The sequence below is a fragment of the Podarcis raffonei genome, chromosome 17, assembly GCF_027172205.1.
Source record: "Podarcis raffonei isolate rPodRaf1 chromosome 17, rPodRaf1.pri, whole genome shotgun sequence".
Taxonomy (NCBI): domain Eukaryota; kingdom Metazoa; phylum Chordata; class Lepidosauria; order Squamata; family Lacertidae; genus Podarcis; species Podarcis raffonei.
Genome location: NC_070618.1, coordinates 38,975,993 through 39,002,388, shown reverse-complemented (window position 1 = coordinate 39,002,388; position 26,396 = coordinate 38,975,993). Strand labels below are relative to the sequence as shown.

The 26,396-nt window shown below is 50.5% G+C and overlaps 1 protein-coding gene across 2 annotated transcripts; it reads left to right on the top strand.

The window, feature by feature from the left end:
* Positions 1-1,271: 1,271 nt before the first annotated feature.
* HCFC1 (host cell factor C1) lies at positions 1,272-26,345 on the top strand. Of its 2 annotated transcripts, none has more exons than XM_053371639.1 (26): positions 1,272-1,646; positions 5,363-5,511; positions 5,840-6,000; positions 6,330-6,538; positions 6,732-6,816; positions 6,924-7,030; positions 7,137-7,316; positions 9,015-9,431; positions 10,188-10,348; positions 10,461-10,658; positions 11,005-11,232; positions 11,517-11,621; positions 11,981-12,200; positions 12,378-12,520; positions 12,612-12,750; positions 13,085-13,305; positions 14,593-16,327; positions 17,058-17,224; positions 18,300-18,852; positions 19,055-19,417; positions 19,824-19,945; positions 20,955-21,092; positions 21,246-21,431; positions 21,608-21,905; positions 23,635-23,698; positions 24,858-26,345. In XM_053371639.1, the coding sequence occupies exons 2-26, from the start codon at positions 5,467-5,469 to the stop codon at positions 24,895-24,897; spliced, it is 6,285 nt and encodes a 2,094-aa protein (XP_053227614.1). In that variant the 5' UTR covers positions 1,272-1,646; positions 5,363-5,466; the 3' UTR covers positions 24,898-26,345. The 2 variants fall into 2 exon arrangements, with proteins under 2 accessions (XP_053227614.1, XP_053227613.1); XM_053371638.1 differs by lacking the exon at positions 1,272-1,646 and adding an exon at positions 1,762-2,264.
* Positions 26,346-26,396: the final 51 nt, after the last annotated feature.

Below are 26,396 nucleotides of genomic sequence, written 5' to 3'. Positions count from 1 at the left end.
TTTTGTGACAGAATAGCAAAGGGGTGGAACCAAGATGGCAGCTTCCAGGAAAGCATGAAACCTAAAGTTTAGATAATTTGTACTCAGTAGATAAGCACCGCCGGATCGGGGGTCGAGTAATTAAATCCAGAATGAGGTTCAGAAACGGGCAAGATGCAGCGAAATCAAGAGAAGCATTTTTAAAGCAAAAGGCAGTGTGCCGGGACCCTGGGCGGACCAATGGTGGGTTGGTGCAGCAGGTGGTTGAGGGGACTGACATGGACCATTAGGCCTCAAAGGGCAGAGCCACGCCATGTATTCCAAGCACGCGACCTCCCCCCAAGGACTCCTGGGAGCTGTAGTTTTCCCGTCACGGGGCGGCTATCCTCGGCTCCCTTAAACTATGAAGTGTTTGGGAGTTGCGGGTGGAGGGAGTGCCACGCGCTTTATATGTGCACTGGACGTGCTTTAAACGTCTGGCGCGAATCCGCTGCATCCGCCATTGGCACTGCGAGCAGAAATTTCTTTTCTCATGGAGGAGCGTTCACGTGCTTATGCAAGATAAGCCCTTCATCTTTATCGAAGATGGCGGCGCCCACAGGGTTGCTATAGGAGAGGGAAGCGTATGGAGCCTCCCTGCAGCATTCGTGGCCGGCGTAAGCAAGGAGGCCAATTGCAGGCAGGAGGAGGGGCAGTTGTTGTTTTCGCCCAAAAAAAGCAAAGAGGGCGGGGCTTCCTGTTCAAAATGGCGACGCCCACATAAACGTTTTATCTAGGTAGACAACGTATTGTTAGAAGTGGCTTCTGCGACTCGCGTTAAATTTACAAATTATTTTTTTTTAAAAAAAAGTAAGCGCGATGAAAATGCGGCGCGCAGTCTCCCGCACAAACGAAGTCCGCAAAAGAAAAGAGGCGGAGCCCGAATGTCCACAAAGATGGCGGTGTCCAGGCTGCCCCGCCCCCTCAAAATGGCGGCGCCCTGGTGGGAGGGGTTCCGTACGGAGACCTCGCCGTGGCCCCGCCCATCGCCGCTGCCGAGGAAGAGAGACTCCTCACAGGCGCAAGATGGCGGCTCCCAGGGCGGCGTGAAGGCGCCTGGAGCCCGCAGCTTGCCCATCGGTGCCGTACAGCGGGGGTGGATCGAGCGGCCCGTTGCGCCTGGAAGGCGGAGGGAGGGAGGCCTGGCTTAGGGCTCCGGGTCGCGGGGGCAGGCAGGGTCGGAGGGGGAGACGCGGCGGGTGGGGGGGACGAGGGGGAGGCGGCTTCTCCCTCCCTGCGGCCGCCATTTTCCGTCCGGGCAACGCAAGATGGCGGCTCCCAGGGCCGGGCTCTGAGCGGGGGCCGGAGGGGGGCGGCAGAGGGGCCCTGCTGCGGGCGGGGTGGAGTAACTGCCCCGCGCGGGGTAGTTCCCTCGGAAGGGCAATTGGTAATAGTTTTTCGAAAGTGGGGAGGCAACTAGGAGGCAGTTTTTGTTTCGGCCCCCACCCCTCTTCCTGCCACACGGGGAGGGCGTTTGCCCCATAGGGAGGCTGCATTCCGGGGGGGCCGCGCCAGGCGATCCGAACTCGAGGAGCGGAGGGTTAGCAGCTCCTCCGCAAAGGGGCGCCTCCGCTCGCTCTCGGGGCAGCAACCTCTCTCCTCCCCCCACATAGGAAAGAAAAGAATAGGTATTTGCTTTTCCAATAGTTTCTTTTTTTGTGGGGGTATACATTTCTCAGCATCTCAATTTCACAACTACTCCGAAGTAGTTTGTTGCAGCAAGGAAGTGACTCCGGCTTAGTTTCCGCGGTGAGGGTTGTTGTAGCAGTAGTAGTCAAGAGAGGACTTGGGGGGTGTTGTGCCCCATTTAAGGCGGGTGTTTTGACCAACCACCCTGGAAAAAAAGTGAAGCAGCCGTGTCTCCTACTCCCACTCTTACCTCGAAAGAGGTAGAGTGCATGTGGGTTGGAAGAGTGCCCCCCCTTTTTTAACCACCTCTAGATAAAAACTGATAGGATTGCCTCTTTGTTGCGCGCTTTTAGAGGACTGATCGCTAGGAAGGAGACTTACTTGGGAAGTGCTTTCCATGGCTGCCGCCTCTGCTATTGTCCCTAGTGGGGGCTCCCCAACAGGTGGCGGGACCACCCCCGGGCTGCTCCAGCCCCGCTGGAAGCGGGTGGTTGGGTGGTCAGGCCCCGTGCCTCGGCCCCGACATGGGCACAGAGCTGTGGCCATCAAAGAGCTGATTGTGGTCTTCGGAGGGGGCAACGAGGGCATCGTGGATGAGTTGCATGTCTATAACACAGGTAAGGGGGGTGAATGGGCAACAGCGTCTAGGGTGTTCATAGGGTGAGGGCATTACCCCCATTTGTAGCCAAATCATGAAAAGCTTGCCTATAATAGATCCCAGAAAGACTTGTAATTCTCCATGAAAGCATGAAGTAAAAACTCTGATATCTTGTATAAATGTATGTATATATGTATGTATAACTCCCACTTTTGTTTTAGGTTTAGGTTGCTAAGATTGCTATATTGTTTAACTCTTGCTCCCCCAAAGCTGCAAGTTGATATAGTAGGATGTGTGGTAATGGAGGTAGGAGAGCTAGAAGGGTGAAGTAGTTGTAAAGCCTCTCTTGTTCCTTGGCGGTTAAATTTCTTCCAGCCCTTTGGCTGTGATAATTGGCATGTGCTTGAGTCTTCTCGTTGTAGCAGTCTTCCATTAGGTGGAAGTCAAGGGACTTTACATTAGGAACTTTTCTTCCTCTGTGTTGGTGTCCGGAGAGGAGCAATTGAACTTTGGGGGTGCAGGAGGGCGTATCAGGGTATGTTGGCAGGGGAGCTCATCTCCCACTGGCAACATATCTTAAATGGATTATCTTGTTGCAGCCACATGAGCCCCAATCATCAGTCTCAATGGCACTGGGGAGACTGTGCGTGGTCTGGCAAAAACAGAGATGTGCCCCAGCTTGATTGAAAAAGACAAATTCCCGAGAATTGTCTATCACGAAGCCAGTGCACCCAGCTTAGAATGCAGCTCAGGGTACCCTGAGGACACAAGTGCTTGCCTACTTTCAAGTTAACCCTAGTGTGTTGGAGGTAGCTGTGAGATGTTTTCTGCCTCCTCCCAATGTCAACACCCTGGTTCCCACATGCATTCATGGGGGGGGGGGCGCTGGCAGAGAAGCTTTTCTTCCCCCAAGGGCTTGGCGGGAAAAATTCAACTTTCAAATGCTGCAGCTTTTAACCCCTTGTTGTCTGGTATCTTTGCTCAAATATAGAGCGCGCAGCAGTACAGTGCCTCTGAAAGTTGTGGTGGGTTCAGAGCAAATGCTGGAACATTCCACCCTGTAACCATTTGGGAGGGGTCAAAGACCCTTATCTCCAGTGTCAAGAGTTGGAAACATTTACGCCTCATAGTGTCAGTTGTAGATTGAAGTTTGCTGAAACCCTTCCCAGGGCTGGCTTTAATTCCCGCCGCCCCCCCAGTGAGTGCTAACAGAAAAAGTCACTTTTTGCAAGCAGATTCCCACCCATGATCTACTGTTCCTGTTCTTTATTGGGAGTCTGGGCTCAGGGTGGAGTCTGTTGGCTTCTTCAAACGAAGCTAGATGTGAGCGCATTGTGATGTTGGTTCTGTTTTCCTGCCAAAATGTAAGGATGGGGCAGGTGGGCCTCTGTTGTTCAGAAGCTCCTAGTACTCAGCTAGGGCATTATATACGCATTCTCGGAAGACACAATTGGTGTTCACTCTTTTTTTCCTTTTTTTGCAAGGCAGCAAAGGGGGGGGGGTGAATTCATTTTCCCAGACCCATTGTTCCAGCAGGCTTTCAGCCCAGGTGATATACCAGGATTAGTTTAGGGACATGTAGCCTGCCAGTGTAAGCTTGCAGCGTGATCTGAGTTCTTTAAATTACAAAAATAACAGTAGATTAAGAGGTTAGCTCTAAAGATTACCAAATTGAGTATTAATTGGAAGGGTTTTCTGGAAGTAATCTTCACCAATGTTTTTATTTTGAACAGTATTAAAGGTTATTTCCTTTTCTGGATCAGAAGGTCCCTATTTAGTCTGAAAGAGTTACCATACCATCATTGCGTCTTCAGCCTAGTTGTTTCCTGCACAGTATGGTGATTCCTCTGTCCCTGATCTATGGGTTATGTGGACTTCCTAGCTTAGAATGCACAATTTGGGATTAGTATGAACATTTTCTCTGCTACCGTGAAGCAGATTTTGACACTTGTGCCTTCATTTGTGTTACTCATATGAAATAGAGAAGAGTCCTCATTTTAAACAAAAAGCAACTTTGGATATTTTGAAAAACAGAGATCTGAGTGATCTGATAACAAGGCTTAAGACATTTTTTTCCTCCTGAAGGAAGAATTCTTCAAGAAGCTCAGGAAATGCAAAGTGTTTTTCCTTAGCAGAAGTGTTAAAATTAATTTCAAACTTTTTTCAATCCTAGTCATCTCATGCTACTGCTTCTTGTACTGCAGAATCAGTCTTTGCAGGCAAACAAAATGAAAGTGATGTTCGGAGACCTTCCTGGAAGCATTGGCTAGTTGTCAAAGGGAGGTGTTAAGAGTGGTGAAGGTGCTGGGTTGGTGTAACCTTCTTTGGGTAGTTCTGGTAGGCCTTCCAGCATAATAAGATTTTGGTCATTGAGACTAGTTAAGTAGGGTTGCAGCTTAAATTCACTGCAGGAATAAATGTGTGGCCTGAAGCTGCATTGGGTTTGCAAGTGCATGTGGAAGAGAGTCTGTCTCTTCCTCCCCTAGAGCTGCTGTGACTGGAGTCTTGCAGTGTAAGGAGAGCTGGGCAGGAGGGGTGGGGGCAGCTTCCTGATTGGCAGTTGCCTCTTCTCTCTGATTTGCCTGATAGGCTGCTTCCTCCCGCTCTGCTCACTGTAAACAGTTCCTCTGGCTGGCAGAAGCCTTGTGCTGCTGAGTGCTGCATCCACCAGGAGCACTGGGAAGGAATGCCTCCTCCCTCATTTTGACTTCTCTGCTTTTGTGGCCAAGATGTTTAGCTAGTAGAGTACTTCCTTTATTTCATTCTCACCAGACAGAGGTGAAGCCTCTTTGCTGAGAGGTTTTCCTGTTTCTGGGGTGCTTAGTGTAGGGCTTAAATGCCAGTGGAGGGCAAGGAAAGGGGTTCTGTTACAAATCATGACATCCTCAGTCTGGAGACAAGGGAAGCCACTGCTGCAGGGAGTGCATGAAGACAGCTTAGGTCTTCAAATCAAGTGGTAATAGATATCTCATTACGTGGTGGATTGGCAGCCAAGAGGGTGGAGAGATGAGCCAGATTCACACATCTGTGCCTCCGCAGCTCAAGGTCTGAGCCCTGCTTGCATCTGAGCACAGAGTTTAAGGCAGCCCTTCTGACTCCCCTCTGCTTGTCTCTTAGCTACAAACCAGTGGTTCATCCCAGCTGTGCGGGGAGACATCCCTCCTGGTTGTGCGGCCTATGGCTTCGTTTGTGACGGAACCCGTCTGCTGGTATTTGGGGGGATGGTGGAGTATGGCAAGTACAGCAACGACCTCTATGAACTGCAGGTGAGTGGCTGCAGGACATAAGACTGTTCTCAGTTCAGGAAGGGGGGTGGTTTGAAAGTTAAGCAAGGGGCTTGCACAGTACTACTGACACAGTGCTAAGGTGTGGAAGTCAGACCCTGGTCTACCTTTTTGATTCACCCACATTATTTCCTGTAGCTACTGTATTGGGCCACTATAAGCAGCAGAGGGCTACCAAGTATTTAACTTCTAGAAGTTTCTCTCTGTGCTCCTTTCCTTCCCAGCCACTCTCCCTGCTGCTTAGATGTTCTGCTTTTAAAATAAATCCTGCACTGCTCACTTGCTTTAACCACATGGCACTTTGTTTTAGGCCAGCCGTTGGGAGTGGAAGAGATTGAAAGCCAAGACTCCTAAGAATGGGCCCCCACCCTGCCCACGACTTGGCCATAGCTTCTCATTGGTGGGCAACAAATGCTACCTGTTTGGGGGCTTGGCCAATGACAGTGAAGACCCTAAGAATAACATTCCCAGGTATAGTGTTTGTGTCTTGCCCTGTGTCGTGATCAAGCTGTAGTGCTCCAGGTGCAACGACTTTGCTGCCAATTTGGACTGGAGCTTCTCACTTGTATTTCCATAACTGGGACCTATGCAAGGGAACCACTGGTCTTGGGGGTGTTGTTGAATTTGAGCGAATTATTCATTCCCTCCTCACTTTTCTTTAATTCTTGAGAAAATATTGCTTGTGCTGTCTACAGGAAGGGGCCTGGGTAGTGTCTGTGGGTACACAGTTGGGAAGCAAAGAAGAGCCTGGCCTGGCTTTCATTTCTGTTTTTCTGTCTCCACCCCCACCCCAATTACAGGTACCTGAATGACCTCTATATCTTGGAGCTACGACCAGGCTCTGGTGTGGTAGCCTGGGACATCCCCATCACTTATGGTGTACTGCCTCCGCCACGGGAGTCCCACACTGCTGTGGTGTACACAGAGAAGGACAACAAGAAGTCCAAACTAGTTATATACGGTGGCATGAGTGGTTGTCGTCTTGGTGACCTCTGGACCCTTGACATTGGTAACAGCATCAGGAATGGTTTATTTGCTTTGTTTTAGATTGAGGTGGCGTTTGTGGTACCGACTTAGAAGAGAGTGGGTCTTTTGAGCCCTGACAGGGATGCTAGTTCCAGCCTCAGCATCTTGAAAGGCTGGGAGGCAGGATCAAGCACTGCAGCTGGAGTGATCTCTTTGCTGTGTTTTTCTCCCCTCAGAATCTCTAACGTGGAACAAGCCCACCCTGAGTGGGGTGGCTCCCCTCCCACGCAGTCTGCATTCAGCCACAACTATTGGGAACAAGTAAGACCTGTCTCTGACATTCTTTAGCCTGATTTCTCACTGCTTTTGAAAGCCTAATTCCTAGTCCTGTCACAACTTTTGTTCACCATTTCTTCTCTTTGGGACAGGATGTATGTATTTGGAGGCTGGGTACCCCTTGTCATGGATGATGTCAAAGTGGCAACACATGAGAAGGAATGGAAATGCACAAATACCCTGGCCTGCCTCAACCTCGGTATGTGGGAGGATGTCCTACACATTCTTTCATTTCCCCCCACCCCTGCCTGTCTCCAGTCCTTTCCTGTCTGATCGCCTCTGTGTGTATTTCTGTCTTTGCACAGACTCCATGGCTTGGGAGCCCATTCTGATGGACACACTAGAGGACAATATTCCACGGGCCAGAGCTGGGCACTGTGCTGTGGCTATCAATACCCGCTTGTACATCTGGAGTGGCCGCGATGGGTACCGCAAAGCTTGGAATAACCAGGTTTGCTGCAAGGATCTATGGTACCTTGAGACAGGTAAGAGGGTTCAACGTAGGGGCAGGGGCATTATAGAACAGGTGGAGATTTTGAGACTGAAGATCTATGCAAATTGGCAGAAGTAGACACTGTTGGGGGAATTGCATGTTTGAGTGCTCTCTCCCTCTGCATGTTTACTGTGGGAAGCAGGATTTAATCTTGCCTTGTCCCCAAGAAGCTAACTTTACACATGCAAGGAGCTTCTAATGTAGGGGCAACAAACAGGTGGTGTGTATTGTAGTGCCATCTTGCATTCTGGAGTAATAAACATAATTCATCTGCTTGAATTCCCTCCACGTGAGAAGTTCTTTGCCTGTGAACAGCTAGCTTTTTAGGAGAAGGTGACTATATTTTGACAAGCTAGTTTTCTGGCGGTGGGGGGGGCGGGGTGGAGAAGCATTCAGGCATGCTCTTCCTCCATTTGCAGTTGGGCGTGATCTACAATATTACTTTTCTGAACATGTAGGTGTTGCCTTACTATCAGCATCTCTTGATTGTTGAGGATGTGGTGGTTTGCCCTGGTTCCCTCTAGTACTGCTTTGCAGGGAGTCTGCACTATATTTAGTTTGTAGTAGACTGAAAAGACAATCTGAATTTGGCTTCTTACTCTAGCAAACTACATTTAATTTGTACCTAGCACCCAAACAGTGGGCATAGTGACTCCAGACTCCAGTCACTATTTTCCAGACCCACTGGTAGGTGGGATGAAGGAAGCTTCTGGCAACCTTCCCCCCCCCCCCTGCAAAAGTAGGAATGGAACTCCTCCTTCTTCCTCGGTTGTATGCCATTCTGTTCAGTATGCACATGTCAGGGTTCAGATCTTCTCTTACACTGATATCACACCTTCCCATACCATATCTTTTCCCCTGTAATCATTTCCGGAAGCGCCCCTCCAGCTTTCCCTCCTCTGTCCCTCAAAATCCCTACAGCAATAAAGAAGGCAGCAGCCCCTCCACACCCACTCCCTTGCGCTTTCCTGAGTCTTTGCATGTCCCCTCCACCAGTGGATGCTCCATGACTCAAGAGAGAATGTGCCATTCCCTTCAGGCACTGCTGCTATGGGGAAAGATCCAGATTACCACATCCCAGCCACTTCTGCCTAGGGGAGAGAGAGTTTTTTCCTCTGCTCTTAAACTAAATCCAATATTTGCCTGGCATTATGTCAGATGTTGTCAACAAATTGCCACCAATTGCTGCAGAAATGGGAAGGAGAGCTCCGATCACTCAAAGGAACATTTTCCTGTATCCATAACTATCAGCACAGTAGGAGAGATACCTCTGGCTGGCATTGTTTTCTTTCAGCCTCCTGGTATATGCACTGTTATTCTCCCCCAACTTCCAAATATGTTCACCTGAAAAGGGTCTTAGAATGGGAAAAGGTGAACAAGATTTAGGCCATCGAGAGAAACAAGCCAAGGCAATAATGCTGCTTACATGCTGGTGGCTTTTTTTCATCAGCACATATGCTGCTGCTGCTGCTGCTGCAAAATGGTCTGGGAAGCTAAAAAGAAAATGTTGATGGGGCTGGACTGGTTTGCCCTTGCTTTTAGAGTAGTGTCCCGGAGTAAGTGTGTGAAATGGTATGGAATAGCTTTAGAGGAAAGGTTCTCTAAGGAATGTGATGGGATCGAGTACCCTTTGCAGGGTACCTGCAGTGTCCTCTTCCTAATGCCATCTGTTCTTATTCTTCTGTTCCAGAGAAACCTCCATCGCCTTCACGGGTGCAGCTGGTTCGTGCCAACACCAATTCCCTGGAAGTGAGCTGGGGCTCTGTCCCAACAGCTGACACTTACCTGTTGCAGCTCCAGAAGTATGACATCCCAGCTGCCACCTCGCCAGCTGCCAATCCTGTGCCCTCAGTGCCTGTCAACCCCCCCAAGAGCCCCGCTCCAGCTGCAGCTGCCCCTGTCCCCACAGTGCAGCCCCTGGCGCAAATGGGCATTACCCTGCTGCCCCAGACTACAGCTGTTGCAGCTGCTGCTGGTGCCGTGGCTGCTGCCGCCGCCGCCCCACCTACCACAACCACCATCCAGGTGCTGCCTACTGTGCCTAGCAGCCCAATGCCTGTGCCTGCTGCTGCTGCCACCGCCGCCGCCGCCACTCCTCGTCCTCAAGGTAAACAGGAAATCCTAGAGGGCAGCAGGGAGCACAGGATTCTTTATATTTTCAACTAAAACCCCATCCCATCCTTGCCAGGAAGCAGGCATTTTTGTGAGCACACACTTTCTTCCCACTAACATCTGGTGAAAGAGCCATTCAGCTCCACCCGCAGGGCCCTCTTTACAGTAGCCCCAGGTTTTAGAAAGACCTCCCAAAGGAGGAACAGCAGAACACCTTCAACAAAATTAAAATAACATTTATTTCTTAAGATTATTAGCATGTGCATCTTTGAGCGTAGGGTGTGTTGGTCTAAATATTTTAAATGAAATGCATAAGAGCCAAATCCTAGTCTGTATTTGGGGCTTTTAAGTCAATGTCTACCCCCACCCCCCCAATGGGAGCTCTCAGAAAAATATCTGAGTCTGTTTGCCTAACAGTGAATCACATAAGGGGACATAAGTTGGAAGCGGGAAGGAGCGGAGCTGCGTTGAACAGTGTGTGCTTTTAAGGCCCTCATTTTTGTTTTTAAAATAAGCTTCCAGTTCCATATTCTTCATTGATGCGTATATATTTCCTCACCAGTTCAAGGGGGAGGACGCTGTTTTTGGGATTTTACTTACTGCACGTGGGGCAAGTGATCAAGGGGAAATGTACACTTTCCATGCCAACTGTCTGCTTTTTGCGAGGGCAGCCAGCTTGAGAACCATCATAGTAACTAGGAATCTAGGACACAAACATGTCTTACTTGGTTTTTGTCCTCTTCCTTGGCAGCTGTCCCAGCTGTGCTGAAGGTGACAGGCCCACAAGCTACTACAGGGACTCCATTGGTGACGGTGCGTTCAGCAGGGCAGGCTGGGAAGGGGCCTGTGACAGTTACTTCACTGCCGGCCGGGGTGCGTATGGTGGTACCCACGCAGAACACTCAAGGGACAGTGAGTATCGCTTAAAAGAATGGGGGGGCCTGTGCTGGAAGGAACTAATTCTCTGTCCTAAGACAAGAACTTCAGGACATTAACTTCCTGACACTCTTCTCTATCCTTCCAGGTGATTGGCAGTAGCCCCCAGATGAGTGGCATGGCTGCTCTGGCAGCTGCTGCTGCTGCCACTCAAAAAATTCCACCATCTTCAGCCCCTACAATGCTGAGTGTGCCTGCTGGCACAACCCTAGTTAAGACTGTTGCTGTTTCGCCGGGAACCACCACGCTACCCACCACAGTTAAAGTTGCCTCTTCTCCCGTCATGGTGAGTATCTGCACCACACTCTCTGTTAGGAGGCTGTTTGGCTCATTAGCCGGCAACCAGTTTTGCACACAGCAGGTGGCAAGAGGGCAACATCTCCTTGTGCTTTGTGAATGAAACCCTAGATTTCTGCCTCCTGGTTGCCCCTTTTTAAAAAAGGGGGTGGGGGGCTTAAGGCAAGGGCAGAGGACCTTTGGTTCCTCCTGCTGTTCCTGGATCATCCCTGTCCATTGACCATTCTGACTGGAGCTGATGGGAGTTGTAGTCCAGCAGCATTGGGGGGGCTACAAGTTTCCCACCCCTGCTCTTAGGGATCTTTGCTTTTCTCATGTTGGCCATGTTGATGCAGGTGAGCAACCCAGCAACCCGCATGCTGAAGACAGCCGCCGCTCAGGTTGGCACCTCGGTATCTTCGTCCACCACCAATACACCTACTCGGCCCATCATCACCGTGCACAAGTCTGGCACTGTCACTGTAGCACAGCAGGCCCAGGTGATGACTACTGTGGTGGGAGGGGTGACCAAGACCATCACATTGGTGAAAAGTCCCATCTCAGTACCTGGAGGCAGTGCATTGGTAAGTATCCAAGTAGTGGGGGCGGGGGGGCGGAGCTGAGAGCAGATATATCTTTCAGCCCACTAAACACTCCACTCTAGATGAAAGTAGGCAATTGTACAGGATAGTTCCTTCCTTTAGCATTTGTGAGCTGCTGCTCTCCCTCAGTATTCTCTACTGATGAAGGTTTACCAGCTACTTTATTAACCCAGCTTCTCCTCAATAAGGTTGAGAAGAGTGATAAGAGAAAGTCCCTTCATTTTTGGACATGTCAGGGGCAAACCAATCTTGTTTTCTCCTGACAGATTTCCAATTTGGGTAAAGTGATGTCAGTTGTTCAGACTAAACCTGTTCAGACATCAGCTGTGACAGGCCAGGCATCAAGTGGCCCTGTGACCCAGATAATACAGGTAAGAACTTACAACATAGGATTGGTTGCCATATATATCCCCGGCCCAAGAGCACTTTGCTGTACTGTTGATGCTACTTCCAACCACACTTTTAGATGTGCAAACTGAGGCTCACTCATTAATTTTCAACATACTTTTAGGCATATACTTGTAGGGACCGAAAGCAATATTAAGTTTTTCTGATCATCACAAATTGTTCCATGGTGGCCTTTGCTACTTGCTTCTTGTGAACAATTTAGGTTCCTGCTCTTCTAGAGCTTCAGGTTTTTTTGTATGGCTTCCCTATTTGTTGAGTGTAAGGATATTGAGATGCTTGTTCTGTGCATCGTTCATTCCCTGTGTTTTCTCTGTTTCTCCAGACCAAAGGGCCCCTGCCTGCTGGCACTATCCTAAAGTTGGTGACCTCAGCAGATGGCAAGCCCACCACAATCATCACCAGCTCCCAGGCAGGCGGTACAGGCACCAAGCCCACCATTCTGGGCATCAGCAGTGTCTCTCCAAATACAACAAAGCCTGGCACCACAACCATCATCAAGACCATCCCCATGTCTGCTATTATTACCCAGTCCGGTGCCACAGGTAGGGAGTTGAGTGTGATTATAAGCAGTACTTCCATGGCACTGGCTGGGTGGTGGGTAGCGGAACTAGAAGGTGCTGGGAAGTGCAGCAGCCACTGGGATCACTCTTAGGATGGCTTCAGGAGCACTTCAGTGTTTCTGTATCCCAAGGGGTTAAAGCTCTGCCTCTTTTTTCCAGGTGTCACCAGTAGCCCTGGGATCAAGTCTCCCATCACCATCATCACCACAAAAGTGATGACTTCTGGCACTGGGACACCTGCCAAGATCATCACGGCTGTACCCAAGCTGACCACAAGCCACGGGCAGCAGGGTGTAACACAGGTGAATCAGCTGGTTAGATGAGAGGGCACTGAGTGCTGCGTTGTCCTGAGCTGCTACTCGAGTTCTTAACATGTCAATTGTTCCTTTCCAGGTGGTACTTAAAGGAGCCCCAGGTCAACCTGGCACTATTCTGCGAACAGTCCCTATGGGTGGAGTGCGGCTTGTCACCCCTGTCACGGTGTCTGCTGTCAAGCCTACTGTCACCACTTTGGTGGTGAAAGGAACTACAGGTGAGTGGGCTGGCCTGGGGACAGGAGTAATAGGCTGGACACGTAGGCTAATGCATTTGCTTTTCATTATGAAGCCCCAGCAGCTGTGAGGGTAAGCTGCCTGTTAGGTAGAATGCTGGCTACACCTTGGTTTGTTCTTGCTGTAAATTTGGTTGCCAGCTGTGTTTTCTTGCTGTTGTGCTGCCTATATGTCCCTAGAAAAGCAGCCTCATGGGACACTGACCAGGACCCTTCAAACCCATGTTTACTGCTAGGGGTACAGACTGGGTTTCTGACCCATTGAAAGCAGCACACTGTGGAGGATACCAATCACAACCTTTCCATCTTCTTTCAGGTGTCACAACCTTGGGCACTGTAACTGGCACAGTCTCAACCAGCCTAGCTGGGACTGGGGGACACAATACCAATGCCTCCTTGGCGACACCTATTACCACCTTGGGCACCATCGCCACACTTTCCAGCCAGGTCATCAACCCAGCTGCCATCACAGTCTCAGCAGCACAGACTACCTTGACAGCAGCAGGAGGGCTGAGCACGCCCACCATCACCATGCAGGTATGGAATGGGTCAGAGGGAGCTTCTGGGGAGTTGTTTCCTGATAAATGTGAAGTCCTCATGGCCTCCCAGTAGAATTGATGAGCCCAGGGATCCAGGGTGGGCAAAGTACTTCACATAACACATAATTAACTTTTGTGGCGCTTACTGTTGTAACAAGATGGTTGCTGGCTAAGGTGGCTTCAAAAGGGGAACAGACGGAGTCACAGATTCTCTTGTTGGTTATTAGCTGTGATAGCCAAATGGAACCTTTGGGTGTCACTCAGCTGGTGATAAGGCTTCTGTCCGCAAAATGCGGAGGGAAGCAATTATCAGTCCCTCAACTCTCTGGAGCATATTTATTGAGGTTGGAGAGGCGGGAGGGGGAGTTACTGGAAATTATTTTCTTGCCCATTGTGCTGACAGAAGCCTTCCTTTAAGCTGAACAACACAGTAGGATACAGCCCACTGTGTTCAGTGCAATGTAGTCCTGTAAACCAGTTCCTGGGAACTAAGCAGGCGGGAAACGGTTCTCTTTGGTTTAGTGGCCCTGGGACGAAAGTTCCCTCTGTTCTCATGGCCCCAGTATTTTAATTTACAGCAGCTGTGGTCTAGCAAATACTTGTTGTCCAAGATCTGAAACCCCAAGGTGAGCTTTATGTCAAGTGTGTATGTGTGCATGAGAGAGAGAGACAATATTCTTGTTTATAAAACCCAATAAAACCCTATTGCAGAATTCATTGTCCTTGGGTTATTATAGCCTCCCTGAACACTAGCCTGCTATTATATCTGAAAGGCCAAGCAAGAAGAAGGACAGACTTTAAGCTTTGCAGCACCTTAATTTGCTTATTTGTGGTGCTGCAGGAAGGATTTGTAGTCTGTCTTCTCCGGGTGGAGGCTTGCAGACCATTGGTCACCTGAACTAGCCTCTTAACATGTCTCATGTCCACTTTCCCTATGAGCAAGATCAAGGCTGTTATACAGGTTACACAAAATGAGGTGATAGAACTATGGACTGTAGTGCTTCAGATTCAAGGTGAGTTGGGGAGGTTATATTTTTGACGACTCCCCACAAACTAATTTTTTTCTGTCTGTAGAGAAGAGTACTATGTTAAATATCCGTTATATACTGAGAAGCATTCAAAAACATAATTGCCAACTGCATCCTGAGCTGATGTGGTTCCACCATCTCATTCTGAGTAATTTGTAAAATTGTTCTAAGACTTACTTTTTAATGGTGCAGAAAAAGTCCCTGGCCGAGGTGTTTATGCTAATGTGTGTGTATTGGTCTCTGCTTATTATCTCTAGCCTGTGTCCCAGCCTACTCAAGTCACCCTGATTACGACACCCAGCGGCGTGGAGGCCCAGCCAGTGCATGACTTGCCCGTCTCTATCTTGGCCTCGCCTACCATGGAGCAGCCCACAGCTACTGTTGCAATTGCTGAATCAGGGCAGGGAGACGCACAGCCAGGCACCGTCACTTTGGTGTGCTCCAATCCACCATGCGAGACCCACGAAACGGGCACCACCAACACAGCCACGACAACTGTAGTGGGCACTTTGGGTGGGCCGACCCAGGTGCAGTTTGTGTGTGAGGGGCAAGAGGGTGGTGGGCTTCAGCCCAATGGGAGAGTGGTGCGGGTATGTTCAAATCCTCCTTGTGAGACCCACGAAACAGGCACCACCAACACTGCCACCACTGTGCGGAGTGCTGGGCAAAAGGTGTGCTCCAACCCACCCTGCGAAACGCATGAGACTGGAACTACCAATACAGCCACCACCTCCAGGATTGAGAAGACAACTGCAGATCCACCATGCCAAACTTTCCAGACTAGTGCCACTAGCACTACCATGACAGTGAAACCCATTGTGGGCACAGGTCAGCTAGTGTGCTCCAACCCACCCTGTGAAACCCATGAGACGGGAACCACCAACACAGCCACCACTGCCACCTCTAACATGGGCCGAGGGCAACCTGATGGTGAGCAGAAAGAACCAACCAACCCCCCATGCCAGACAAAGCAGACTAATACAACCAGCACCACCATGTCGGCAAAAGCAGATGTGCCCACTGAGCAACCATGTGCAGTCCGGATGGTGAGCTTTACTTCAGCTTCTGGTGTGCCCAGCGTGGCCTCTGGCACCACCACCACAGTGCAGGCCAGCGAAAGACTACCAGCCCCCAAAAGCCTACAGTGTGAATCCCATCACACCCACACCACCAATACTGCCACTACAGCTCGGTCTCTGATGGGCCGAGGGCAGCCTGACGGTGAGTGGGTGGGATCCGCCAACCCTCCGTGCCAAACGCAGCAGACCTGTTCCACCAGCACCACCATGTCTGCCAAAGCAGACTTGCCTACAAAGCAGCTGTGCACAGTGCAGATGGCATTGCCCGATTCAGGTTCAACGCTGCCCCCCTCAAGCACACTTTGTGAGACCAGCAAAACAGGCGCCAAGGATTCAGGCCCCCAGGTGTGCTCCAATCCACCTTGCGAGACTCATGAAACGGGCACCACTAACACAGCTACTGTATCCACATCAAACCAGGGTACTTCACAGCCACTTTGCTCCAATCCACCTTGCGAGACTCATGAAACAGGCACGACCAACACATCTACAACAGCCACTTCCAGCATGGGCGTAGGGCAGCAAGTGTGCTCCAACCCACCTTGCGAGACTCATGAGACTGGCACCACCAACACAGCAACCACCACAACATCAAACATGGGCGCAGGGCAGGGCGAAGGTGCTGGGCAAACTCCTTCTGCTCCACCCTGTGAAACACAGCAGACGAGCTCCACCAGTACTACTATGACGTCCAGCACCGGGGGTGATGGCACCCACATTTCCAGCTCAACCTCTTTGCCGGTGGGGGGCTCTGAATCAGGAAAAGCCCCTGAGGGAGAAAGTCCAGGCACTGAAGGATTACCACTTCAGAACCCAACCACCAGAGTGTGCTCCAATCCTCCTTGTGAGACCCACGAGACTGGAACAACCCACACAGCCACCACTGTCACCTCCTCCATGGGGGCCAATCAAGGTGAGATCAGGCAGGAGAGGAACGCTGGAGAGGCACCTGCTCCCATCTTGCATTTGGATGCCTTGGGCCAGTGGCTTTCGGGGGGGACCCTGGGGATCTCTGGAAGCTTTATATTGTGACACCTTATGGTGTTACAGTAACCAGGAGCACTGCTTGGGTCCCTGTGTCATTTGTCCTAATTTTATACACTCAGTTTTCCTCAATCAAGTACCTCTTCCTGCTTGAGCAGGACTGGGCTTCTTGCACCACCTTTGGCATCCTTGTTTTCATGCAGTCAGTGAAATAAGTCCTGCATCTCTAAAGAGCATCTGTTTTGAAAACTTTTGTCAGGGACTCGGGGGGAAATAGTAATGGCAGGCTTCTCTTCTTCAGAAGAGTGTTGGGCTTACCCCAGGTCACATTCTCAGCTCACAGAATAATGCTTAGAGTCCGCAGACCTGCTCAGTGCCTTGGAGAAACAGCATGTGTATTTTTCTAACTGCCCTGAAATCCTTTGCAACACACAATAGAAATCATTGGCAGACAAGTTCATGGAAAATGTGTTTTCAGAATTCAGAGGTCTGCGAAAAATGCTCTGGAGGAGATCAGCTTTGATGCAAGTTTGGCTGCCTTATAGGTTCTTCTATAGGAACCTAAGTCTGGGTTTATTGCTGTCTGGAGAACATGAACAGGCAAATGGAATCTAAAGTTGTGGCTTTGTTCTCATTGCATAACTATTTCCTCTTTGCAGACCAGCCACCTGCCACCAATGGCCAACAGGGGGAACCTGAGTCAACCGTGACTGAGAGCCCAGCTGCCAGTAGCCCCAGTACTGTTACAACCACCGTTGCCTCCACACTGCCCAGGGCTGTCACCACCGTGACACAGTCAACCCCCCCGCCAGGACCCTCTGTGCCGGTAAGAACCACGGAACGAGAACTGGGCTTGGAATAAAACTTGTTCTTCCACCCTCATCTATTCCATGGGATATGCCAGAAGTTGAGGCTCTAAGGCCCACCGTGGGCTTTGAGGGAGGGAGGAACTTCCAGCACTGACCAAAGAGCCATCCTCATTCTGGCTCTAAACTAGCTGGGCTCACAAGGGAGTGGTCACCAGGGCAGAGCATGGAGGAGAGAATCGCCTTTTTATTCCTGCTTCTCCTCTCCCCATTGCTCATATGCTCACCTGCTAATACTTTATACACAGCAATACAAATGGAGTTTAGAGAAACATTTGTTTATTCGGCCTGTTGGCGGTGGCCATAGAGAAGCGCAGCAGTAGCAGCACAGTTCCTCCTTGAACCTTGTCTCCCAGTGCATCATTTTCTGATCCTAGAGTTGCCCCTAGGTGGTTTGCTGATCCAGTCCCTGATCTTTCTCTCAGTTTGAACTCAAAATGAAGAGGAATGTGGGGAACTAAGCTTTAATTCCTGCTGCTTCCTTTATTTTTTATCATTCTACATGTTACATTTGTGTGTGAACAACTTAATATCCTGCAAAGCTCCATTTCTGTCTCCTCATAACAATACACTCTACCCCAAATGCATGCCAAAAGATCCTTAAGGGGTACCAGCATTCATTCCTCAAAAGTAAGAGAAATAAAATGAGAAAGAAATACATACCAGAGAACAGGGAGCTGAATGCCTAGTCATGACTGTTAAACAGAAATGCTGTGCTTGGGGCCTTTTAGGGACAAGTGATAGAATGGCTGGCTCCATCTTGCTCTGCTTCTAACCTTCCCAAAAGCATTTGGTTGACTAAGCTACAAAGTTCTGGGCCAGATGGACCTTCAGTCTGATCCAGCATAAGCAATTCTGCCTTAATGTTGCAAGTTGCCTAAAAGCTGCTAGCAAACCTTGTGAGGCAGAGACATACTCAGTAAAGAAATTCTCCAAAGATGGTGCCATGTCTGCCTTTCCATCGCCCAGCCTTCTGATGCCAGGTCCAGCATCCCCAGCATCTAGGCTACTAATACCATCTCCTACTTGTTGCAGAACATTTCTTCTTTGGCTGATACGCCTGCGGAGGAGGCCAGTCCCCCTGCTGAGACACCAGCTGCCACCAGTACAGATTCCCTTACAGGAGCCTCTGAACCACTGCAGCCTCCTGCGGAGATGCAGGCAGCAGCGTCTGAGCCTCAGGAGCAGATCCACGCTGCACCGACAGCAGGCACCCCACCAGTTGAAGCTGCTCCCCAGCCAGAGCTCCCAGCGCCTGTGGTGGAGGCACCAGCAGCACCAGCAGCTCCTGCCCGGGAGCCTGTCACCATGGTGGTGGTGCCTCAGGTGACCCCTGCTGCTGCTCCTGCTCCTCCACCGCCACCTCCAGCACCAGCACCACCTTCAGAAGTAGAACAGTTGGCACTGCCCCAGGAGTTGATGGCCGAGAGCCAGGCAGGCACCACCACACTCATGGTGACAGGGTTGACGCCGGAGGAGCTGGCAGTGACTGCAGCTGCAGAGGCGGCTGCCCAAGCTGCTGCTACCGAAGAGGCCCAAGCCCTGGCCATACAAGCAGTTTTGCAAGCTGCCCAGCAGGCTGTAATGGGTGAGTGATCTCATCTCTCTTTCGATTGGCCCTGGGGTTATTGGGCAGGGAGTGTCCCGCTTGCAGTCATCCCTACATATTTATTCACCCAGCTGAGGTGGGGCACAGCCTCCTGCCCCTCCCTTCTGCTTTGCGTTAGCGGAGCATATATCTTCCCTGCAACCTTGTTCTGCCTCCAATTCCATCTCTGGCATTTTTGCAGGTCCTGGAGAGGCCATGGATACATCTGAAGCAGCGGCAACACAAGCGGAGCTCAGCCACTTGGCTTCAGAGAGCCCTGAGGGCCAGGCCACCGCCATCCCCATTGTGCTCACCCAGCAAGAACTGGCTGCCCTCGTGCAGCAGCAGCACCAGCTTCAAGAAGCTCAGGCGGCGGCAGTAGCGGCAGCCGCGGCGGCAGCTCAACAACAGCCACCTCAGCACCCGCTGCCTTCCCACTTGCCCACAGAAGCCCTGGCCCCTGCTGACAGCCTCAACGACCCTGCCAGTGAGAGCAACGGCCTCAACGAGTTGGCTAGTGCAGTTACGAGTACAGTTGGGCTGTTACCCCCTACGCCCACAGAGAGTAAGTAGTGCCATATGTGTCCTGTAGAGTGGGGGCGCTCTGCCTTCTGGTGGCAGGAGGCTATGGACTGCTGCTTGATGCGGGGGGTGGTCTCACACCCAACCTTTCCCTAAGCTGATGGCCTCCAAAGATGTCCCGTCAGGCCTCACCCTTGGCTGCAGTGGCTGGGGCTGGTGGGAATCCAGCTTCCTCTGGAGGGCTCCAGGTGGGCGGAGACCAGTGCTTAGGACACCTTCCGCCCTTTTTCAGTCTCGGTGGTGTGGGTCTCTTGGTTAAGGTGGGTTTAGGTTTTGGAACTTGTGCTTTACTCTCCAGCTCTAATGGTGGAGAGATGCTTTGGAGGACAAATGGTCAAGGTCTGAAATTTTCATTCTTGTCTTCTTTGAACATGATTTTCCTCTTCCAGGCCTTGCTCCCTCTAATACTTTTGTGGCACCACAGCCAGTGGTGGCGGCGGCCAGCCCAGCAAAGCTGCAGGCGGCAGCTGCTCTGACTGAGGTTGCCAATGGGATTGAAGCAGCGCCAGTGGTAAGCTAAGGAGGGTCTAGAGGGGGAGAGATTTGGGGGGGGGGTAGAGAGATACTGGTTTCTCCATCTGAGGGTGACCAAGGCATCCAGTAGGATAGGATGGTTTATGTCCCACATTGCCTGGGAAGGCTGGGAAGATGTGTGAAAGGCTTTGGGCTCAGCTGGTCCTGCAGTCACTGCATCAGTTCTTTTCCTGCCTTTGGCCAGGGCAGAAGGGTTTCTGAGCAACTCCTTCTCTGTTGTTGCTTTTTTCTCTCCTTCTTTCACAGAATACTATGCTGTATGCTCCTAGTGGCATTTTGCATCCTCAGCTTGCATTAACAGGTGGTGGCCCCACAACCTGTCAGAAGTGGCCTGCGAAAAATTTTTCATTTGGCCCGCTGGACAAAAGTGGTTCCCTACCCCTGCATTTGCAAGATGGATTCCTTTGCCTTCACAGATGCATCTTTTGGCACAAGCATGCTATAGGTTCTACTGCAGCAGATGCCATCCACAGCTCAAATTTCTCCCCGATTCCCTCCTAGAATACGATAGCTTAGACAAATTCCATTTTATTGGATGCCTTCGTCATGCCAGGAAGAAAAGGGAACTTAGAGTGCTCACTGTGAAGTTTCTAGTCAGATTAATAAGGCATCCCAGCCGTATTCTATATGAAATGCACTATACATTTTCAAACTCACAATGTACCTTAGTCCTTCAGCTAGTGCCGGGGCCTTCCAGAAGTCCCTTTGCCCTTTTTTTGCTTTTTCTCTCTGGTTTTTGCCTCAAAAGGGAGACAGTTTCAGCATTCTGCCTGTCTAAGGCTTGGCAGCAGACGGGAGGAGGAGCCTTCGGGATTGGTACTAAGCTAAAATCTAATTGTGCAGCTTCCCTGCCTTCCAAGGCAGTTGGGAGATATAACCCAATCCTTACCTCAATCACCCCAGACAAGAAAGAAGCCTCACAGAGAGTATTGAAAGTTCTTTTTCAGCTTCCCAGAACTCACCCTCTCTTCTCCCACCCTGTTTAGAAACCAGAGCCTCCCACTCAGCCTCCAAAGGTGGTTGTGAAGAAGGAGAACCAGTGGTTTGATGTGGGTGTTGTTAAAGCAACTAACATGATGGTGACACACTACTTCCTGCCTCCTGATGATGCGCCTGCCACAGAAGTGAGTGACCTTCACCTATCTCTGGCTTTCTTCTAATGATGCACATAGTTTGAAGATTCAAATCTTTGCTGCCATCATGTCTCTCATCCTTTGTTCCTACAACCATCAAGGTGGTCCTCAAGTCCCCTTCTCACTGCTCTCTGCTCCCTGCAGGATGACTCGGGCACCATACCCGATTATTCTCAACTCAAGAAGCAGGAACTGCAGCCTGGTACTGCTTATAAATTCCGTGTGGCAGGAATCAATGCCTGTGGCCGGGGTCCTTTTAGTGAAATTTCAGCATTCAAGACGTGTCTGCCTGGCTTCCCTGGAGCACCATGCGCCATTAAAATCAGCAAGGTCAGTGCTCTTTCATTCTGCCAGTCACTTGCTATGTCAGCTTCTCGTTCTGGGGTTGCTGGGCCAACCTTTGTTGCTTCTCCTGTTTAGCTAATGCCTCTACCCCAGTGTGGCTGCTGGGAGCCAACTGTCCAAATCCTCAATCTATCTGTTGTGTGTGTGTGTATCTTTCTCAGAGTCCAGATGGAGCCCATTTGACTTGGGAGCCCCCTTCTGTCACCTCTGGGAAGATCACGGAGTACTCTGTGTACCTGGCCATTCAGAGTGCCCAGGCAGGCGAACCGAAGAGTGCAGCCCCCGCTCAGCTGGCCTTCATGCGAGTTTATTGTGGGCCCAGCCCCTCATGCCTGGTGCAATCAGCCAGTCTCTCCAATGCCCATATAGACTACACAACCAAGCCTGCCATCATCTTCCGCATTGCTGCCCGCAACGAGAAGGGCTACGGCCCTGCCACACAAGTCCGGTGGCTGCAAGGTGAGTGGTTGCTGCGATAGGAATTTGGGGAAGGGCTTCAGAAAGCATCTAGCCTGTTATCTTGTTTCTTCATGGAGAGGTGGTAAGGCAGTTTCTCTCAAATGTATCCCCATCTACAGAAGAAGGAACAATGAATTACCAGGACCCATTGGTCTCTTTCAGTGCTGTATACAGTTGTACCTTGGAAGTCGAACAGAATCCATTCTGGAAGTTTGTTCGACTTGAAATGTTCAACTTCCAAAGCACGGCTTCTGATTGACTGCAGGAAGCACCTGCAGCCAACCGGAAGCTGTGGAAGCCCCACCAGATGTTCGGTTTCCAAAAGAACGTTCAAAAATCGGAACACTCGCTTCCAGTTTTCAATCATTCGGGAGTCGAAACGTTCGACTCCCAAGGCGTTTGGGAGCCAAGGTACAACTGTGTATATGTACTATTACATTTAAAATATTGAGCCCATTATGCAAATGAAATATATCTGCATAATTTTATCTCAGGTTGAGTATTTTTGCTGAGATATTAGGGGGCATGAGAGTTGAGTGGTTAGTTTAAAAGGGACAGAAGGGTTTTGCAAAATTCCCACCACCACTGCACTGTATTGGCTTCAATTGATTACCACCAGCGTGGCTGAGAGATATTCCTAAGGATGTGTGGGTGGGTGTTAAAAAAAGATCCCAAAGTTCTCAGGTATATGGCCTATGTTCCACATTCTGTTGTAAATGCATGACATATATAACCCAACATCTAGGGGGAAGTTTGCTCCTAGCTTGGGAGTCTTAAGGGCTGCTCAAGAAGTGCCACTTCAGACTGGGAAATCTAGATTGTAAACTGCTTGAGGCAGGACCTGTTGTTTTGCCACTTACTATGTGAAAGCTCAGCGGTCGAGTCCCAGGTTCAGTGCTTGGCATCACCAGTTAAAAACAGGGTTTTGGGTAGCAGGTGGCTAGAAAGGCCTCTGCCTGAGACACTGGGAAGCCACTGCCAGGCAAAATAGACAAGACTGGCCTGGGTGGCCAGTCTGACATGTGGGTTATGTACAAAGTTAGACTCTATGTAAAACGTTACGTTGTGGAACACGTTCCACTACATTGGTTGAACTGAGGCCAAGAATACTCATCAGTTGAAAGGATGGGGGGGGGGGAAATCAGTTGGGACCCGTAATGGAAAGGATTACTCACCATTGCATATTTCTGCCTATTGGGATGTCAAATTAGACCTTTCTGAGGTTAGGTGATTCTCGGGGTTGGCCAACTAAAGGGTTGCAGACCAACTCCAGCCTGCAATATAACCTTATTGGACCGCACTCTCCCGCCCCCAAGACTCTGCCAACCCATGAATTGAGGTTTGGGCAGACATTTTTGTCCCCCATTTCTCTTGTAATTCATCACGTTTTGAGAATGGTTAAGCACATTTGTTGGCAAGTCACACTGGGTGGTGTTCATAGTATTGGCCAAGACAGCTCATGCTTTATAAGTGTATAAAGTCCCTTCTTCTTTGGTATGCTGCAACATGGCTATGGATAATGGTCAGTTGTGAGGAGGTCTATTGATGGCACAGCTAACCTCCAGCTTGTCTCAGGAGAATAGGGCTGCCCTCTGGACTATTAATCTCTGGCTATTTGCTGTGTGCAAGTACCTGAGCTGGAATCTGGTACCCAAGTTTGCTGTGTGCTCTGGCTCTCTGGATAGGGACTTGCACCTCCAGTATATGCAGCACATTCTTTTCTTCACAGAATCCAGTAAGGATGGCTCCATGATAAAACCAGCCAACAAGCGGCCGCTGTCCTCTCCCGACCTGTGAGTATTTCCTAGTGGAAAGTCATGCAGTGTTTGTGTTTCAGGTCAAAGTGGGAGAGGGGAAGGAATGCGTACAGAAAGGGACAACTGGAGTCTGTGGGTCCAATCAAGTTCCTATTTCTTAACCCAGTTGGTCCAAGTTCCTTTTCTGTGTGCTGTGAATGGGCAGAGCCTGGGTGTATGGGGTGCTAGGGGAAGGGTCGTACCTCTGATAGGGGCCAAATCGTGCTCCTTCCGGGGTAGTTTGTTCACCTTCGGTCTTCACTCTGCAATCAGCTCTCACCTGTGGCTTCTAGAAGCTGTCAGCATGAGACAGTGGCCACACCCCAGGAACTGCTTCGACTGGCCAACTAAATCAGGGGAGGGTAGCTGATGGGTCTCAAATCCTCAGTGAGTCATGGACTTTCCCTGCTTGCGAAGACAGGCCCCGGTGGATTGAGCAGATGAGCAATAGTGGGTCCAATAATTAAGAAGGCGGTTTCTGCACGTGCTGTAGAGGGACTTGAGGGGTATACGGGGCTCGTCCACCTGGGAAGGGAGCCCATCTAGGAGAAGGAAAACTGATCCTAAACCTCTGCTGCTTTGTGGAATATATTTGGGAGAAGAAAAGGCTAAGGAGCAAACCCTGTACAAATCTGGAGTAGAGTCCCTAAGACGGTTGGATGGTGCTTGTACACTTCCTTCCGGCAATTCCTGCAGCCAAGTTGGTGCTCTGCTTTCCTTTGGACCATATCACTGAGGCCAAGAGGGTAGTCTTGTCCTCTGGGCAGCCCAGGACCTCCGTACTTAATAACCAGGCTTGCACCCTGAGGAGGTCACTTTAGTGCTGCTAGTGCAGCGGTGTGGCTTCACCCCTGGAGGCACACTCCATTGTCTTTCGAGACAGATGGACACCAACAGCAACAAATGGACAGAGCCTATCATGAAGGATATTTTTAGGTGGGAGGGCAGCACAAGATGGGATCCTTGCCAAGTGGAAATGCTTCTTCCTGGAACGGTTCTGCATAGGCAATCCAAGGTGAGAGAGATTCGCTTTTGAGTGAGAGCGAGCACACATACCTATGCAGATGTGGATTTAGGAATTGATCTCTGAATCTGTGCATCAGGCCTAGCCTAGTATTTGGCTCATGAGCCCAACACATTTCTTTTCCTCTTTCAGGAAAACCGCTCCAAAGAAGCCCAAAGCAGATGGGCAGTGAAGGGCATCCCCTGCTATCCCCTCTTCCTGCCTGCTCCACAGCCTCCACCTGAACCCCCAGCCAGTCAGCCGCCCCTTTGTGTGGAGGAAGATGGAACCGCTGAAAGCACATTTCATACACCACGGGGCTGGACTCTTGGGGCGGAGGACGCAGAGGCTCAAGTGAGGGAGCCCCAAGCAGGGGCCATCGCTGTGCCATGCCATGCCATGCTATGCCATGCCATGCCCCAGCCTAGGGAGGGGGAAGAAGGACTGGAGTTCCTCCCCTGCCCCCTGCTGCTGCCCCGTTTAACATGGACGCTGATGTTAGGGGTGGGTTTGGAGGGGGGAATTGTTATGGGGGGAGGGGGGCTGTTGGGTTTTTTACAAGTTGCAGTTACAGGAATGAAGTTCTTTTTGTATACCCCAGCATCCTGTGTCTGGGGGGTGGGAGAGTTATTCTCCCTGCCTCCATTTCTTGCCTCTGTACAGACCCTCTCCCTCAGTTTAGTTTTTAGTGTCTGCGTTGGTAATGGAGAGAGAGGAGTCTCTGCTGTTTGGGGAGGGAGGGAGGGGCGGGAGGTGGTTGGACCACCAATGCAGCTACTTTTGGGGGTGGGTGGGGGGTGCAGCTCATTCTACAACAGCTGTTCAAATGCTCAGCCCAGGGCGCTTGTGGCTTCAACCCACCCCCTCTTCTCTACACATGCAGCAATTCCTCTAACAGCACAAGCTGATTTTCCCCTTTGCTCTTCCCTCTCCAGACCACAAGGTGGCATGTCTAGGCAAAAATGCCTTGCCATTCCTCTCCATCGTTTTATATAAAACCTTTTTTAGGGGGGAGGGGGAGACATTTTGGAGGGATGGAGCCTGACCCCACAAGGTCAGGGTGATAAGCTAGGAACAAGACTGCGGGACAATACTGTTGCCTGTTGGAAGTACAGCTTTCCCTCTGGCTGGGGCAGGGATCTAGGTTCCCTCCCACTCCAGAGGACTATGTACACCCCCCTCCACTCGCTGCCCTCTGGACATTCCACAGAGGGGAAGGGAGAAGAGCAGTCAGGGCTTATTCTTCAGAGATGGTGGGGAATAGGCTATAAAATGAAAAGCAAACAGCTGCACTGACTGCTGTGTTCTACCTCTCCATTGTCAAAGAGATTTGGCAGGTAAAGCAGGCCCCCTCCAAAAAATAGCAAACAAACCCAGGAGCAGACCCCCTTCCCCACCAACTTGCTCTGTGCCCTGGTCTTTTGTATTATAATGTATTTCGCTGTGTCCCCTTCCTGTTCAGACCCTAAGATCCTTCCTACCCTACTCTCCTACCCCATTTATTTTCCTTTGAGACAGGAACAGTCCTCCTAGGAGTTCCCCATGGCTGTCCACCCCTCCACTCCCCCTCACCCTAGTGCTGCGTATCTGTCGTTTTTGTGCTATTTTGAACAATTAAAGACCTCCTTTTTTTGGAAACCAGGTTCTGTCTGTGAAACTAGATCTTTCCCTCATCCTCTTCTAGTACTAGGG

Bases quoted from the DNA above. Each gene is read 5' to 3' on its own strand.
- HCFC1 (XM_053371638.1), top strand. From the start codon at position 2,045: ATGGCTGCCGCCTCTGCTATTGTCCCTAGTGGGGGCTCCCCAACAGGT. The intron at 6,539-6,731 runs GTAACAGCATCA...TTCTCCCCTCAG, and splicing joins CCTCTGGACCCTTGACATTG to AATCTCTAACGTGGAACAAG. The intron at 12,201-12,377 runs GTAGGGAGTTGA...TCTTTTTTCCAG, and splicing joins TACCCAGTCCGGTGCCACAG to GTGTCACCAGTAGCCCTGGG.